Below are 17,592 nucleotides of genomic sequence, written 5' to 3'. Positions count from 1 at the left end.
CAGCACATCACACAGGCTACACCATGTCTTTCTGTCCTCCGCCTTTCTCAAGCCTTAGTGGACTGTGAATCCCCAGAGGAAGGATCCTGGCTTATCTCTTCTATTCCCACCCCCCATGGGGTCTGGCACACAGGAAGCCCCCGGTAAACGTATGTTGATGTCACTGGTAGAAGAACCGGAATTAGAAGTCAGGTCTCCTGAATCCTAGTGTCCAGCACCTTACTTGCCTCTTTTGACATCACCACGGCAGGGTGATGTCACCAACAGTGGGTAGCAGCTTGCCGGGAGACCTTGATTATGGGCTGGGGGTTGACAGAATTGCTGCAGGGGGGCCTGCAGATGGCAGTGGCTGCAGGGAGCTCTGGCTCCTGGCTAGGGGTCTGAGGGGGGTTGCCCTCCCTCCTCTGTCCCTCTCTTCCCTTCCTTCCTTGCTTTCAGCATGCCCTGAGTCCCCACTTCTGGGGGTGCAACATGCTGCTGCTTTGATCTTACTTTCCTCCAACCCCAGTTCATAGCCGAAAATATCCCCCTTCTCAGTACTTAGTTGCACAGAAAAGTAAGGCCCCCTCTATGTATCCTAAGCTTCCCCTTGCACGGCAAGGGATGGTACAGTGTTCTACCTCCCCCGGGGTTCTGAGGAACCATTCTGCTGTAAGATGTCTTCGTTGCGCCCATCTGACTGGAACTGTTTCCCAGTCCCCTGTGATTGTCCCTTGCTCTCCCAGGCCCTCTTTTGGCTGTGTCTTCCCTGGCCTGCTCCTTGGGGGTCCACCAGCAAGCACAGGCTTCAATTTCTTATTTCCTTCTAGGATGTTCTGGCTTGATTCGCTCAAACTGAGCAGGAGCAGAGAGTGGGGTGGGCAGGTTGTTTTCCCCACAGACTTTTCTCCCTAAACTGTCTCTTTCTGGGAGCTGGGAGGAGCCTCCTTGTCTTGCTGTCAATACGGCCTCTCCCTTCCCTCAGTCACAGACAGGCTGGGGGAGAGAGCTCTTCCCTGGAATGTCCTTGCAAATGGCTCTGTGAGCTTGAAGTGGGGTGGGTGGATTCTGGTTGCTTTAGGTTTTAAGGTTGGGCACTTTCCTCTTGCTCTTTGATCTGGCGGTAATGGAGGTGGGAAGATGGTGTGTGGGGTGGGGGGCTGCTCTCCATCAGGTTCTCTGTTGCCCTTTACCTCTTGGTGCCTGGTACCTGTGGCCCCAAGAAGGATGTCTTTGGAGACACCTCACCCCCATGTCACAGCCTCTCTTCCTCATCCCTATCCTTGGCTGTGGGGTGGCTCAGGGGGGCTGCCTTCAGACCCTCCTCTCAACCTCCAGGAAGTCAGAAACCTGCATTTGGCTTGACTTCTGAGTGAGTGTCTAAGAGTGTGTGTGTGTGTGAGAGAGAGAGAGAGAGAGAGAGAGATTTGCCTCTCCTTAGCCGAGGGAACAGCTCTCTTCACACCTGCCTCTATGCACAGGAGGAGGGCTACTCTGTGTCTGGTCTCTTCTCTTTTGGGAGGATCCAGGGTCCCTCTGAAATCTTCATCCTCCCATTGGGATAAGAGCAGAGGCCTGTCCTGGGAACGTGTTACCACAGTGTGGACAGCTGGCCAGGCCAGATGACCAGCTTCCTTCCCTTTGGCCTTAGTCTGGAGAGAAGGGAATGCTGCAATGCCCCCCTCCATGTCCTCTCTCCTGGTGCCTGTCCGAACTGCAGGCCTTTCCCCGCTCTCTCAAACCCTCAGCCTGGAGGGGAAGACACCTAACTCAAACTGGAATCAGCCTGGACTTAGGGCAGGCAACCCAGCATCCAGGAGTGGTCGTGGGCTGGGGAGGAGCTGGGCAGGACCCAGATGGGTTGATGTGTCTAATGCCAGGTCACAAAAGAAGGGGAGTTATGCTACGGAAGGCCCGGAGCATCTTGGAGTGAGGAAGCTGCCGGAGGGAGGTGGAGAGGGCCGAGGGGATGACTGTACAGGCAAGAGCCTCTGGTCTTTTTTAGCATCAGCTGATGGAGCCACCTCCTTCTCTCCCACTGGCTGCCTCCCTGAGTCACTGCCCACCCACCAGCAAATAAAAAAGAGGTGTCATCTGCTGGCCAATGGCCCCATCTGGCCCCAATGTTTGCATCTTTTTGCTTCTGGGTGGAAGGTGAGAGTCTGGGTAGGGTGGTCTCACCAAGACCTCTTCCTGTGGGCCTTTCTCCTTCCAGACTCTGCTTCCTTCTTTGCCCTTTGTTCCTCCCCTCCCCCTACATCCCATGATGGTTCTCCCCGGTGACAAGACCCACCCCCTTGCTCCAAGGACAGAGGCAGCTGCAAGCCCTCAGGGGCCCCCACATGGCCCCATCCATCTAGCCGGGTCTCAGATCTCGGCTGCAGGGGAGGGGACCCACGGCTGTCCATTCAGCGGCCCCGACGCCTCCCCACCGGCCAGCTCAGCTGTCAACACTCTGCCTTCATGCCCTGGCCTTCGCAGGGCCCTGCCTGGCTGCTCAGGCCGGGGACACCGCGCCCCAGAGACCCTCACTCAGACCCAGGCAGGCGGTGGGCAGGCGGCGGGCAGACACCCTGCCTGCCCTTGAGCATCCTCAGGCCTCCTTGCCTAAATAAGGGAGCTGCAGCTGGAGCGAGCCAGCTGGCCGGCGGGGGGGGAGGGGCCTGCGGCTAGGCCAGGGTTTTCCGAGGGGCTGGGCCGCCGCAGCGCCGCAGGGCCCCGAGCCCGCCGCGGATTGGGCCTGCAAGGCTGGCCCGCGCTGCAGAGGGAGGGAGGGCCACTCGTACAAGGGGATCCCCAGGCTGGAACCTCGCGCTCAGGGGCCTTTGATCCCTCAGCTAGGAGGCCGCAACTCGTGTCAGAATGTTACCTCTCTGTGCAGGAGGGCCCCCGAATAACCCCGGAGATCGGGCTGTGTGTGTGTGTTGGGAGGTCACCGCTGCTCAGAGTGCATGCCCCTCCTAAGTCTCACCCATCCTTATTTCAAATCGCGCCCCACCCGGGTCCTCCAGATTATCTTGCCCTTCACATTTCCCGGATCTCCCCTGACCCTGGGCTTGTCCTCCCAGGGCCCAGGTCTCGACCATGTCACCTACGGCAGGCTTTGAGCGCCTGTTGTGTGTACCCAGCGGGTGCTTGGCGTGGTGGGCGGCCAGGGCATTAAGGGACCAGCCCACTCCAAGTCAGGTTCCTCAGCCCTTGCAGTCGGGGGTGGGGGTGCAAACCCCCAGTCCCCTCCCTGGCCGTCTCAAGGCCGACCGTCGCACCTGTCCTCACTGCTCCCCTACCTAGGGGCCCCTTCCCCCTCTTTGGAGCGCGCGAGTCCCGGGGGCTCCTGGGCTGAGCGAGGGGCTGGGGTGGGGGGAGCCCTTGGCGCTGCTCAGCCAATGGGAAGGGCGGGCGCGCGGGGTGTGGGGGGGGAGAGGGCGGTGCTGCGGGCGCGCGGCGGGCGGGAGGGGGCCGGGAGGCGGGGGCCGGAGCCCGAGGGGCGCGCGCCGCGTTAACCCTTCCGCCGCCGGGCCGAGCCGCAGGCGCAGCCGGAGCCGCGGGCGCCGGAGCGGCTGTCGGCGCGGCGGGCGGGAGCCGGGAGCCCCGCGCTCGGGCGGGCGGAGCGCAGCGCGGGGACGCGGCGGAGCGGGGCCCGTGGCTCGGCGGGGGCCGGCAGACAGGTGTGCGGGCGGCCGGGCGGCCCGAGCTCAGACGGCTCCAGGCCCGGCCCGCGGTCAGGAGCCGGGAGCCGAGCGGGGACCCCGCGCCCGCAACCCAGTCCCGGCCCCGCCCGTGCTCTGCTTGGCCGCGGGGTGCGGGGATCACGGCCGGGCCGGGCCACCCGAAGCCTGTGTTGGGCCGGGCCGGGCCGGGGTGGGTGGGGGCCCGCCCGGCCCGCCCATGGGCTCAGGATGCCGGTGCGCAGGGGCCATGTCGCGCCGCAGAACACCTTCCTGGACACCATCATCCGCAAGTTTGAGGGCCAGAGTGAGTGGGGGAGGGGGCCGACGGGGAGGGGGCGCTGGGGGCGGGCCGAGCTCTCCCAAGTGTGAATGGAGGGGCGTGCCCGGGGCCGTCTGCATCGGGCTAGTGCAAGTCAGTGGGGGCTGTTGGCCTCAAGCCGCGGGCCAGGGGTCGTGAGGGCAAGCTTGGTGCCGGGGGCCGTGGGTTTGGGGCCAAGGGGACTGTATTGGGGCGCAGGGCGGGAGGTTCAGCTCAGGCTTGCGGGGTCCGGGAGTGTGTGTGACATCTCAAGTGTGCAGGTATCCGTAACTCTGGGTGCCTGGATGTGGATGGGGCTGTGTGGGGGCAGGGACAGAAGGTATATGGTCCAAAGTGTGAGACACTAAGTATTGTGCCTGAGCCGTCTTGACTGTGTTTTTGAGAGACTGAGAGCCAAGAGCTTAGAGTGAGTGCCCAACCTGCTCTTGGGGCTGTAGGTGTAGCCCATGAGTTCGGTCCTGCATGGGCTGTGGGGAGGAATCTTTGACAGAGCTACAAACTGTGGACTCCCAAGTGAGAGGGTGTCATAGCCTGAAGCTGGGCTTTAAGGGTCTAACAGGCAGTGTCCCCATATTGCTGATTTTCCTGTCCTGAGCCCCTTTATGGGGACTACAGCACCCCTAAGGCTGGCCCAGTAGAGGAGGCTTCCAGAAGTGTCCCAGGCTAGGTGAATGTTCTGGCGTGGGTGTTTGATCCTCCCAGCATGCATGCGTCCGTCTCCAAGGCTGCATGTGCCATGGTGGGTGTGACTGCCAAGGGCCCTGGGAGCAGGGAGCGGGTGACATTCCTTGCCCATGACCCTGCGAGCACAGGACAACGTGTGCTTGTAACTGTGGTTGGGGGAGGGAGGGATCAGTTCGATGGGCAGCATTGTCTGAAGCAGAGGAACAAGATGATCCTGAGGGGGAGGAGACTGACACCGTGAGGGCCACAGGATAGGGTCTTTCCTTCTCAAAAGCTCCAGAAGGCCCAGGAGCTAGGTATGGAAAGAAAGAATCTGGGCTAGGATCTGGGGTCTTGGCTTCTGGCCCCACCTCTGCCACTGAGCCATGTGACCTTGAGTGACTCTATCTTGTCCAGATCTCAGTTTCCACATCTAGAAAGGACGGGGTGGCCGAAGGAGCCTTTCAGATCCCTTCTGTGGTGGTATTCCAGGAGCTCAAGGAAGGGGTGGGGGTAGGGCCTGCCTTCGAAGAAACTCGATCTTCTCTCTCTGGGCCTGGGAGCTGGTTTCTCTTTTCCAAAGCTGGTGTGTGTGGCTGGTAGTCTGGACTGCCTTGGGCTCAGGTGGAGATGGAGGCCAAGTCAGGGGTCTTTTCATGGGACAGGGAACCCTGACTCCTGAGGTTGTTGGCTGCCTGGGGGTTTTGGGGGCCTGGTGAACTGACCTAAAAATGATCCAACTTCAAAAAGTAACTTCCTGGAGTCAGGGTAAGGGAGGGCTTAGGAAAGCAGCCTCCCCCCCCCGGGGGGGGGGGGCCCTTGTTGCAGCTGCAACCCTCGCCCATGGGATTACCCAGGGCTGCAGCCTGAGGGCTGTGTCCACCGGAATTGGAGGGGGCAGAGTTCCAACTGCCACCCAAAGCCCCAGCATTAAAGGCCAAAGTGGTCGGAAACTTTTGTGTTTATAAAAAGGTCTTATCCCAGAGCATCTTCCTTGGCACCAGCTGGGTCTGCTGCCTGTCTGCTGCTCACCTGCCAGTCTGGCTCTTGGGGCAGGTGTGTGTGTGGGGGTGAGCCATGTCTAGCTGAAATGGGTCTATCAGGGCACCTCTCCTTGATGGGGCCTCACTTCCCCGGGGCAGGTCCCTTTCCTGGATCTGTCTTCTTACAAGTGGGCTACTGTCTCAGGTCCACCCCTGGCTCCGGTATTTCTAGGGATTGGGTTCCTTTCCTTGCTCCCTATGACCTTGAGTTTCTGCCTGTAACCCTCAGTGTATTTCTTCTCCTACCAGACCTAGCTTCAAAAGCTGGCTCTTTTACAAGCTGCAAGATGTGGGCATGGCTCTGAACTTCTTTTGAGCCTAAGTTTCTTCATCTAAGAAACAAAGATAATGATGATTACCTTATGGGGTTGTCTGAGTATTATATGAGAAAAAGCATCGCAGATGCTCACGTGGTACCTCCCTCGTCCCCTTTAGAGAGCCCACTCTCCAGCCCCTGACTGCCCTTGGAGGGGTGCGTAAGTCCCGGGGAAGTACTGACCTGCTGGGTCCGCAGATACTTGGGGGAGTGATTTCCTAAGGATCCCCGGGGTAAGGAGTGCCCAGTGAGCGCGTGCCCCCCCCACCCCCCCGCCGTGTCTAGAGAGCAGGGGTCAGGAAGAGAAGCCGGAGGACCTGATGCAAAGCGAAGGCTAGCCGCCATCTCTGGCCCTTCCCAGGCTCCCTCTCCAGGCCCAGTGTTTATCCCTCTGCCACGGCTGCTGACACGCTTTGCTGACACCCGTCCAGGCTGGCCTCGGCCCCGGGCGCGGAGGGGGCGGGGGGCCGCTGGCGGGCTGCCGGAGGGAAGCCACGCCGCCAGCCCGCGGGCCGGGCGGGGGAGGGGGCGCGTCGCCGGGCCGACCCGGCCCGAGGCACCTGTGTCTGGGGCACAGCTGTGTTCGCCCCCTGCTGGGGACCCCAGTCCCCGCTGTGCTCCCTGGGGCGGGGAGTCCCCGGGCGGGTGGCTGTGTGTGACAAGAGAATGCGGGGAAAGGGCTGGGAGCCCCCGAGGCAGGGGTCCCTGCTCACGTGCCTGCTCATCCCCGCCCCCCAGGCCGCAAGTTCATCATCGCCAACGCTCGGGTGGAGAACTGCGCCGTCATCTACTGCAACGACGGCTTCTGCGAGCTGTGCGGCTACTCGCGGGCCGAGGTGATGCAGCGGCCCTGCACCTGCGACTTCCTGCACGGGCCGCGCACGCAGCGCCGCGCGGCCGCGCAGATCGCGCAGGCCCTGCTGGGCGCGGAGGAGCGCAAAGTGGAGATCGCCTTCTACCGGAAGGATGGTAGGCGGGGGCGGGGCCGCGACGAGGGGCGGGGCCGCGATGAGGGGGCGGGGCCGCGAGGGACATGGGTTGGGAAAAGGGGCAGCGGGATCCGGGAGGCCCAAGGGTGCGGTGGGGGAGACCCGGCGAGTTCCCTGGGGGCGTGACCTCAACTGGGGCCACTGCTGTGGGTCAGGTGGCAGGCGCGGGCTGGGCACTGGGGCGGCAGGACGGTGTGGGTCTCTTCACCTCACGCACTCTGGCGGGATGATTTTCGGGGTGGCCAAGGGTCTGTTTGGCTGTGGGTCTGGCGCCTTTGGTTTTTCCTTCCCTAGACAAACGTGGGCAGGTTGAGGTAGGTGGAGTGGAGTTTGAGGGGGCCGGGATGGCAAGTGCGTGGACGGAGTCAGGCTAGAAGGTCAGGTTGGCGGCTGGGCGCTCATCTCCGGCTGGCTACAGGCCTCTAGCTACGCTAGGGCAGCCCCTGCCAGGTGATTGGTCTCGTAGATGTCACTGAGGACGAGGCAAGGGAGGGGATGCAGGACTCTGGCTGGCTCTTGGCTGCCCTTCTCCTGCCCCTCTCTTTTCTTTACTTAAACAGCACCTGGTGGGAGATGTGTGCCTTTCCCCACAACCACAGTTCCCTTTGTCTCATCTAATGAGTACCCGCCCACCACCCCCTCCTGCACCAGGTGTCTCTGCTCAGCCACCGCCTCCCAGCCCAGCTGCTCTGGGCTTCCGGACAGTGGATAAACAGCGCCCTGGGCGGGGCTGCTCCCCGCACTGTGCCTGCCCTGGGTGGGGTGGGCTCTGCTCAAGGAGGGCAGTGGAAAGGCTTTGGGAGCCTTGCAGGTATCGCAGGGCTGGGGAGGTGGCTCTGGAAGTGCCACTGGACTGACCATGGATGCCCAAACTGCTACTCACTAGTGTGTATCTGACGAGCACTTACTGAACCCCTGTGAGCCAGGTGCAGCGCTAGGGTCTTGTAGATAGAGCAGTGAGGTAGCCAGGTGAGGTTACTGCCCCAAAGGAGCTTACCTGCCATACAGGGCACTCTGCCTTCCCCTGGGGGCAGGCAAAGAGAGCCAGCCGTCCCTGTATGCACCTGTCCCTGTCCCTGGAATATCCCCTGTATGCTCAGAGTCGGCTGGCGCGGCCCTGTAAAGGCTTGCATCTATCCACGGCGCTGTTTTCGAAGGCCTGCACAGCCTGTGACGTCCCTGGACAGCCTTAGAGGGCGCACAATCAATCACTGGGGCCCTGTGGAAGAAAGTTTGCTTATAGAAAATTGGGGTTCTGGCTGGGAGGCAGAGGCCCGGGAGGTTAGATGCAAACTCTGAGGGCAGGGCCCTCTGTCCGATTTTTCACTACAGTCTCTCCAGAACGGTAATCGGAGCAGATCTGTTTTTATATCTGACGGGCCATCGAGTGCTAGCTAGCAGGGGTGGGTGCTCCCGTGTACGGGACGCCGGGCTAAAGGTTTCACTTACATTATCTCATGGAATCTTCACAACAACCCTGGGAAGTAGATACTATTTTTATCTCCATTTTATGGATGAGGAAACTGAACTTCGGGGAAATTAAGAAACTTCCCCAAAGTCACACAGCTAGAAACTGGCAGAGCTGCGGATGGAACCACGTCAGTCTGAGCAGAGCCCTACTCGTTCTTGCTCTGCTGTCACCTATTAGAAATGACCCCAAATAGTTACAGGCAGATCTTTATATTGCACTTTACTTGAGGTACAGTTTTATTTTGAAAGTTTGCAGACTATTGGTATAATGAAAAGAATGCAGATGCATAAGTCCTGGGTTCAGGTCTAACACCAGAAAGTGTGTAATGTGGGAACTTGGTTACTGCCTTGAGCCTGTTTCTACTTCTAGGATAGTGTGCTCGCTCAGCCCCTTGGCAACAGGGACCTGGGTGCTTCTGTCTTCCCCACAGAGTTTGGGGAGCTGGCCTTCCTGCTTGCCCCAGGCTGGCTCCTTTGGGCGAAGACAGCCATGGGACCCCTCCTGCAGAGGTGCTATCATGGGATCTTGGTGACTTTGAGGATCATTTAATCCAGCCCACTTGAGTTACAGATGGAGAAACTGAGAAGCCGAGGTCCAGTTACCAGTTAATCAGTGGACGAAGTAGGACTAGAGCCCAGGCCCCCTGCCCAAGTTCAGATTGTTTCCTCCCTCCAGTTACTCCTCCAAATGGGGCTGCCACCCAGAAAGTCGGATGCCAGCCATCTCTGCCTGCCCTCTTGTCTGCTCTCACCTCGTTTCTCCTGTTGGCCCACAGGCTGGCCTTGACCCCCATTTGTCCTGGCACTTGAGGTCTAGGATGCAGGTTTCCTCTGCCTCCCTTCCCTCTGCCTTGAAACACTTCGTCCCTTGGGCGAATCCCTGTGGCCTGGCCTGCGCTATGTATGCGCGTGCACGGAGCTCACACCTTCGTGCGTGGGCCGGATAGGGCGGCAGAGGCGAGGGATGCCCGAGCCACCCTTGTTTCTGTCCAGGCCTTTTTCTGGGTCTCTGCCGGGGCCAGCCACAGGAGAGTGGGTCCCTGGGCTTCCGCGCCAGGGAGGTGGGTGGCTGGGAATGAGGCGAGGCCTCTTGCTGGCAGGCGCCACTGCGGACAGCTGTGCTGTGTCGGTGCCTCTAGCCCCGCTCTGTGCAGTGTCAGGGCCTGGAGCCAGACAGCCCCATTATTTAGGTGCTGGGACTGCTGGGAGGTGGGGAGGCCAGACTGGCGGGGGATGTGAGCCGGAGGGAGAGACTCACTACTGGCCCTGCGTCTGTGCCCCTTAACATCAGGCCCAGGAGTAAGGTGGAACTGGGAATAGGGCCAGCAGCAGGGGGCTGGCAGGCAGCCACACCCCTGCGGGGCCCGGGGCCCGGGGCCGGGTCCTGGCGGCAGCTGCTGCCGCTGCACACCTGTGTCCCTACATGGCTGGAAGGGGGGCTGTGGGTCCCTTGGAGCATGGCTCCTCTTCCCTTGCCCCCCTCATCTGCCAGGCCTCAGGGAGGGGCCCTGCTCTCGGTCCCTTTTGTTCTCTGCGCTCTTTGTTTTCATCTCTCTGAGCCCCGCCTCCCACCGAGTTCAGCTGGGCTGCCTGTGCGCCTGGTCTCTGCTCCTCTTCCTCTCCCGGTGTTGGCCTCCCTGCCGACTCCTGCCCCCTTGGTCGTCATCTCCTTCTCCTTGCACCTTTCTTCTTCCCTCCCTTCAGCACCCCTGAGCCTTCCTCCTCGCCTCTCTTCCTCTGCCCCTCTGGACTGTGTCTGGAAATCTCTCTCTGGCTCCCCATACCTCTGCGTGTTCTGGCCTGGTCTGCATGTCCCTGTGTCCCCAGGAGCCTGTGCGTGGGTGGGGATGGGGGTGTCTCTAGAGAAGAGGCTGTCGGCTTCTGCACTCCAGCTGCAGGCCGGTTGCCATGGTAACAGGGTCAGAGGGCCCCCCTGCAACAGCTGAGCTGTGGGCTGGGGGAGGGGTGGAGACCATGGGGCCAGCCTGCTCCCCAGTGTCCCTAGTGCCCATGGGGAGCCAGAGCTCCAGTGATGGCCCCACACCCACTGGTCTATGGCCCCCAGACTCAGACCTCAGCTTCCCAGGTGCTTGGGCAGACACTTCTGGCATCAGCCACCTGCACGTACCCTAGGCCATTTCCCCATTTCTTCCCTGTCCCCTGAAATCAGACTCCTCAGTGTGATAGTCCCATACTCCTCCCTACTCCATTATGGCTGACCCCTCCCCAAGCTCAGACACCCATCCCCTCTGCCCTGCCAGGTTATGATCCTCAGGCCCCCAGACCCCCATCAGCTGGGTTGCTGGTGAAGGAGCCCCTGGATAGATTGGGTGCCTAGGTCAGACAGAGGTGAGGGCCTAGGTGTGTCCTGTGTCCTTGCGATGGGAGCAGACCAGAGTGATCCCTGGGGGAATGAGGGTAGACACAGGTAACACCCCTCTTAGGGGGCGGAAGCCTCAGGGGGGCTCCCTCCGCCTTGGGCCTTCCATTCAGGGCCTGGGCCCCTTGGATATGGGGCCAGTGAGGGCCCCTGCCCTTGCCCCTCCCCCTGCCCCTGCATGGTTGCCAGGAGCCGGGCACAGGGGCCTGAGGGGCCCTGCTGTCCCCAGCCAGCACTTTCTCTCCAAGGGTTCCGCGGAAGGGTCATTGCTGAGCGGGACTAGGGTGCCCTGGCTTGCTTGGGAGCTTTCTGTCCCCGCCCCAGCCCAGGGGTGAGTCAGTCTGCCAGGACTGAGGGTGTCCACCATTTCTGGCCCGCTCCGGGGTCTGGAGAGTGTTGGGAAGGTGGCTCCTCCGTGTTGTGTCTGCCATCCCCCCAGAGAGGAGCTGTGTAAATATTTGTGCAGAGCGTCGTCATCTGCGGTGAGAGCAGAGTTTGGCGGTGGCCTTGGGCTCTGGGGAGGGGGGCTGTGGGCATCAGGAGGGCCAGCGTGGGGGTGGGAGATGGGGTGAGACTCAACCTCTTTGCTGCCCAGAAGTGCCTCCAGGGCGGTGTGACTTGAGAGGTTCCAAGAAAGCCCTTTTGCACTTAAACATCTCCTCTGATGGTGCCCAAAATGCTTCCATTAGGGGAACTTTGGCTTGGGTGGAGAATGAGCCTTGTTCTTGAAAAACATATTCTCTCTCATCACCCTCCCCTGTATGCAGGGAGGAATGTGGAAACCAGCTCTTTAGTGTGAGAGAAACTTTAAGAGAAACTTCCTTCCCTGACCTGGGGAGGAGGGCCCAAAGAGGGGGCGTGGTGGGACACCTGGGACACGTGACAAGAATGGGAGAGGCTCGGGATGAGCTGCTGTCCCCCTAAGTCCCCTCCTGTCCTTAGTCTAGGGGCCCGTGAAGATCTCCATGCTGTGAGCTGTGGTTGGCCTCAAATGGGCCCCTCTCCATTTGGGTCACATGTCTGCTGGACTAGAAGCACCCTGAGGGCCAGGAAGTGTCTCCTCCTTGGCCCATATTCTCCCTCACTCAAGTTCTGGATGAGGGGGCCATGTCTGACTTCCCCCCAGTAGTTTATAAGCTCCATGAGGGCAGAGAGCAGTCGTGTTTTGTTCTCCGTTGTATCCCTGTCTAGTGCTCACTGGAGCTCCGTCCATACTTGACGAATGAATGAATGAATGAACGAACGAACAAATGCAGTGGATGCGGTGGGCAGTGCGCTGTATTGCAGAAGCCCTATACTGGGAGGCAATGACTTAGAACAGTGTTGGCTTAGTTCCACACTAGCACCTGCTTGGCCATCAGCCATGTGTCCCCAGGCCCTGGCCAGCATCCGTGTTCCCTGCAGTGCTCCCCTCCATGCTCTGCCCCCTGCTCAAGACCCCTGCTTGCCTCTCCCTGTCCTTCCCCAGGCTTCTGCTAGCCCCAGCTCCTGCCTCTACCTCAAATCACTGAAGCCGTGTTTGTGTTCCCATTCTCGTTCTTTCTCTTTCATTTCACTTTTCTTTTTATCTTGCTTGCTGGTCCTGTTACCCTTCCCTTAGGCAACCATTCAGATGTACTTACTGTGAATGTGTTGTTTTGCACATGTTCTCGCAAAATGTGTATTTTGTCTGGATACATATAGGTTTAACTATGTAAATGTTATGCGCTATATATTATATTCTGGGGTTCACTTTCCTTACACGGGAGTATGCCTTTAAGTCCACCCAGGTTCTTACTTGACATCTAGTCTGTAGCTTCATAGTCTTTTTTTTTTTTTAAGATTTTATTTATTTATTTGAGAGAGAACACGAGCGGGGCGAGGGGCAGTGGGAGAGGGAGAAGCAGACTCCCCATTGAGCCGGGAGCCCACACAGGGCTCGATCCCAGGACCCTGGGATCATGACCTGAGCCGGAGTTGGACGTTTCAACTGACTGAGCCATCCTGGTGCCCCTGTAGCTTCATACTCCATGATGTGTACCCACCTGAGTTTACCTGCCCACTCTCTGGGGCAGCTATCTCCAGATTTCCTCCATAAATAATGTAGTGAACATCCTCAGCCATGGCTCCTTTTGCACTCATGTGAGGATGTCTTTGGGATGCATCCCTAGGGGTGGAATTGCTGGATCGCGGGGTATGTGGACACTTAATTCAACTAAGCGCTGTCCAGATTGGGCACCAGAATGGCGACCCCCCCATCACCACCTTCCTAAATAGAGTACCAGATTCCTGGTTCCCCCGTAGCCCTGCCACACTTGGCCTTATCCGCTTTTCTAATTTTTGCCAACCTAATAGGTGAGAGTGATAATTTGCTGCTTTAATTTGCATTTCTTTGATATTGTGTGAATCCTGGAATCTCAGGCTTGATCACCTTTCATGTTGACTTCCCTGTGAGTTGCCTGCTTGTATCCTTACTCACTTTTCTAGTGAAGTTGCTGTCTTTTGTTCTCGGTGATTTGCAGGAGTTGCTTTTGTATTCTAGAAATACAGATGCTTACAGTTAGATATTCAAAATATGGATTCTAGATATTAATTTCTGTTGAATTGAGATTTTGCAAATATCTTCTCCCAGTCTGTTAAGTTTATCCAACAAAGACACTTCATATTGCTACAAATTAATTGATTTTTTTTAGATTTTTATTTATTTATTTGAGAGAGAGAATGAGAGAGAGATAGAGAGCACATGAGAGGGGGGAGGGTCAGAGGGAGAAGCAGACTCCCCGCTGAGCAGCCCGACGCGGGACTCGATCCTGGGACTCCAGGATCATGACCCGAGCCAAAGGCAGTCGCCCAACCAGCTGAGCCACCCAGGCGCCCCAAATTAATTGATTTTTAGCTTTGTTTGGGCTTTGGAAGTTTTGTTTAAGAAATTCTTCACCATCCTGAGGTTGCAGAGCGGTCCATTTTCTTCTATTAATTTAATTGTTTTACCTTTCTCGGTTGGCTTTCGTCCATCCTGAGCTTCCCTCTTTGGTGTCAAGTAGGGATCAGGTTGTATTTTTTTCCGTGTAGTGAGCCAATTTTCCCAACACACCTAGTAAACAGCCTGTTCTTTTCCAGCGATTCGTGGGGCCACCTTTATCATAAGCTAATTGCCCATCTATCTGTGGGTCTGTCTTTGAGCTCTCTATTCTTTTTTTTTTTTTTAAGATTTTATTTATTTATTTGAGAGAGAGAATGAGATAGAGAGCATGAGAGGGAGGAGGGTCAGAGGGAGAAGCAGACGCCCTGCCGAGCAGGGAGCCCGATGCGGGACTCGATCCCGGGACTCCAGGATCATGACCTGAGCCGAAGGTAGTCGCTTAACCAACTGAGCCACCCAGGCGCCCCTGAGCTCTCTATTCTGCTCCAAACATTTATTTGTCCATTCTTGCATCAAAACCACACTAGAATAACAACTATGGCATTTAGTATGTCTTAGTATCTGAAAGGCAAATCTTCCCTCTTTCTCCTTTTTAAAGATTGACTTAGGAATTTGCAGACCTCTCTTCTTCTTTATGAACTTTAGAGAAAGTTTTTCGAGTTCCTGGAAAGAAAACTCCCACTAGAATCTTGATTGGAATTAGATTAGTTTTATAGATTAATTTGGGGAGAATTGACATCTATATAATATTTGTCCCATCCAGGAGCCTGGACTGTCTCTCCATGTATCAGATCGTTTCTGTATGCTTTATTAGTTTAAAGTCCCCCCCACCCCCCAAGGCTTTGTGCATTCTTGGTCAAGTCTAGTTACTTTACAGTTTTTGTTGCTATTACGAAAGAGACCTTATTTTTGACTACCTATTCTAATAGCTTTGTGCTGGTAGAGAGAAATACTGTTCGTTTTGTTGCTGACCTTGCGTCTGGAGCCTCACTGAGCTCTCTTATTTGTTCTAATTGTTTATCTGTTGATTTTGTTGGTTCTCCGGGGAGATGATCCTATCATTTGCAGATAATGCCGGTTTTCTCTATGTTTGGGTCATTGCCATAGTTTTGCTGGTGGAACGTTGCATCTGACTTCTCAGGACGTTCCACGTGCACTTGGATTTTGTTCTTTGTCCCAGCATCCTGGGAGCTGGGCGAATCCTGGAGGGATTACAGCTCTCCTAGTGATGATTGAGAAGCCGTGGCTGCCTGGGTGATGGATGGGAGAGCTGGAATTGGGATGGGTGTCCTCAGGGCATCCCCTGGCTCTCTGGGGTGTGCTGGGAGCCAAGGTGGGCACAGAGTTCTAGAGGCTTGCAGAGCCCTGGAGAGGCGGGCAGGAAGCCCAGGTTGTTTCCTGGTGGATCTCGGCTGGGTGTCCTTGTTGCCCAGTGGCAGGCTGTGTGGGAGTCACAGTGAGGAGTGCTGGTAGGGGTCTGAGGTTCAGAAACACCATGCCTTTGAGCCTTCTGCTCTGGTCCCCTGTCCTGGTTCCTGGGCCACCAGCCTTCCTGTTCCATTCTGTTTTTTTTTTTTTTTTCCTTAAGATTTTATTTATTTATTTAAGAGAGAGAGAGAGAGCTAGAAAGAGAGCACAAGCAGGGGAGAGGGGTAGAGGGAGAGGGAGAAGCAGATTCCCTGCTGAACGGGGAGCCCGACATGGGGCTCGATCTCAGGACTCTGAGATCATGACCTGAGCCGAAGGCAGACGCTTAACTGACTGAGCCACCCAGGTGCCCCTTCATTCTGATGATAAGATTTAATAGCACTTCCACAAAAGACACCTTGATTGTCACTGTGGTTCCAACCACTCTCTAGACTCAGGATGGGTTTGAAATGGGCAAATTCTGTTGTGAAAGGCCACTTGGTCTCCCTGGATCTGAAAGGGAGCTTGCAGGGTGGGGAGATCATGCTGTCCACACTCACCTAAGTGCAGGTTGCTGCCCTGAGGACCAGTCCTTGGACATCTGCTTACCCGGTACCTTCTGTGAAGCCAGGCTGGCCCTGGCCTCAGGGCTCCATCTTGGGTGGGGGTGCTGGGAAGAAGGAAAGCTCACCCCAGAAGCCAGTATACAATTATCTCCTAAATTAGGAATATAGTTTTAGAAATTCTCAACGAGAAGCGTCATGGGGGCCAGATGGAGCAGTCAGTAACATCTTTGTAGAGGGGAGTCCTGCGGGTCCTAGCAGGATGGCAAGAGCTGGAGGGAAGAGGGCTGGGGGCTCTGGGGAGTGGGAGTGCCAGGTGAAGCTGGGGTGCACCAAAGGGGCTCTGAGGCAGCGTCTAGGCCCCAGCAGGGATGGGAGGGCAGGCTGAAAGGTGGTTGGGATCAGGGGGCTCCTCTGAGGTGGTTGGGATCAGGGGGCTTCTGAAGGATTCTGGTGGGGGTGGAGGGGCAGACTCCAGGAAGTAGGAGGGGGAAGGTAAAGCTTGGAGGAGGGGAAAGAGAACGGAACTGGAGAACAGCCTTCCCCATGTGAACGTGGCCTTGTTTCACCTTCCCAAGACTTCTGGGGGCAGGGCAAGGTCATGGCTCCCCGTTTATAGACATGTGGCTGTGTCCCAGGAGGTTGATGGGGCTGGGACCCAGAGCTTGTCTAGAAAGGACTCTTCTTCTCTTGACGCTGTTCCAGTGTCCCTGGGGAAAGGTGGCCCAGGCAGGCTGCCTGCAGGGGGTTTGCAGGGGAGGGGGTGGTGGTCTGGACCACTGCACAGAGGCCCCTGAGGCCCTCTATATGACCCTATAAATCCCTGGGCAGATGTCAGGCTGGACAGGCTGGGGGAGGGGTCTGTATCATGGCTCCCTAACTCTTGCCCTGCAGTGGGCATTCTGCATTGCTCAGCTCCTGGAGTCAGGGGCAGAGGACTCTCTCTCTCTGTCTCTCTGTCTCTGTCACACACACACACACACACACACACACACACACACTCACAGGCTGGCCTCTCAGGCTTCCCTACTCTGTCCCCTGGGCCTGCAATGTCCCTGGCCTTCCCTAGGCCCCCAGCTGCCCATGAGAGCGGTGTTAGCGACACGGTGGCCCCTGGCCAGGAGCAGCTCCTGCTGCATCTTCCTGTCGCCGCCACCAGGCTAAATATAACCTGACACTGCACAGCCCTGGGCCGCTGGAGACAGCCTCTCTGCCTGGGGGCGGACAGGGAGGACTGGAGCCCCAGCCTCCTGCCCTCAGTGTGACTTTGGGCCCAGCTCCTCCTGCCGGGAGCCAGGCAGGGAGGCGACCGGGGTGAGGATGGCTGCCTCCCCGAGGTCACCTTCCTTGCAGGGACCCGGCACCCTGCCTCGTTACAGCTCTGGATGCTTCCATAAGGCCATCTGTCATTTCATCTGGCACCCAGGGCAGGAATCACTTGTCCCTGCAGTACAAGCTGCAGGGAAACTGAAGCTCAGAGAGGTGGGTGACATGCCCACAGTCACACAGCAGTTGCCTGGGTCTCCCCAGCTGCTGGTTGGGGCAGATCAGCTCGGCTCCGTGGGCTCCTCCCTCTGCCTGAGTGACTCTCCCTTCCCCCATTTCATGCTGGGCTCTGAATTGGGTTCCTTCTGACTTCTTGACTCAGTGAGGGCAGGTGCCAGGCCTGTCTTGTTCCTGACACCCCAAATGCTCACATGTATGTGTTCAGGGAATGTTTGTGAGGAACAAAGAGCCATGCTCAAAAGAACAAGGATGACATCTAGTTTACAGATGAGCAACCAGAGCCTCTGACCTGAGGAGCCTGTCCAAGGACACTCAGGGTCACCTGCAGTCCTCCCTTTCCCCGCCGGCCCCGTGCTGCCCTGAAAGGTAAGGCCTGCCCTGTTG

The 17,592-nt window shown here is 57.7% G+C and overlaps 1 protein-coding gene across 1 annotated transcript in view; it reads left to right on the top strand.

Annotated features, from left to right (window-relative positions):
* Positions 1-3,602: 3,602 nt before the first annotated feature.
* Positions 3,603-17,592, top strand: part of KCNH2 (potassium voltage-gated channel subfamily H member 2) — a 33,062-nt gene continuing 19,072 nt past the window's right edge. The window contains exons 1-2 of the mRNA XM_035029803.1: positions 3,603-3,954; positions 6,730-6,960. Coding sequence (XP_034885694.1) covers positions 3,879-3,954; positions 6,730-6,960 — 307 coding nt within the window. The 5' untranslated portion in view covers positions 3,603-3,878. The remainder of the gene's footprint in view (positions 3,955-6,729; positions 6,961-17,592) is intronic.

This window comes from Mirounga leonina, unplaced genomic scaffold (assembly GCF_011800145.1).
Source record: "Mirounga leonina isolate KUSES-001 unplaced genomic scaffold, KU_Mleo_1.0 Mir_321, whole genome shotgun sequence".
NCBI classification, from domain to species: Eukaryota; Metazoa; Chordata; class Mammalia; order Carnivora; family Phocidae; genus Mirounga; species Mirounga leonina.
This window is presented reverse-complemented; position numbering and strand designations above follow the sequence as displayed.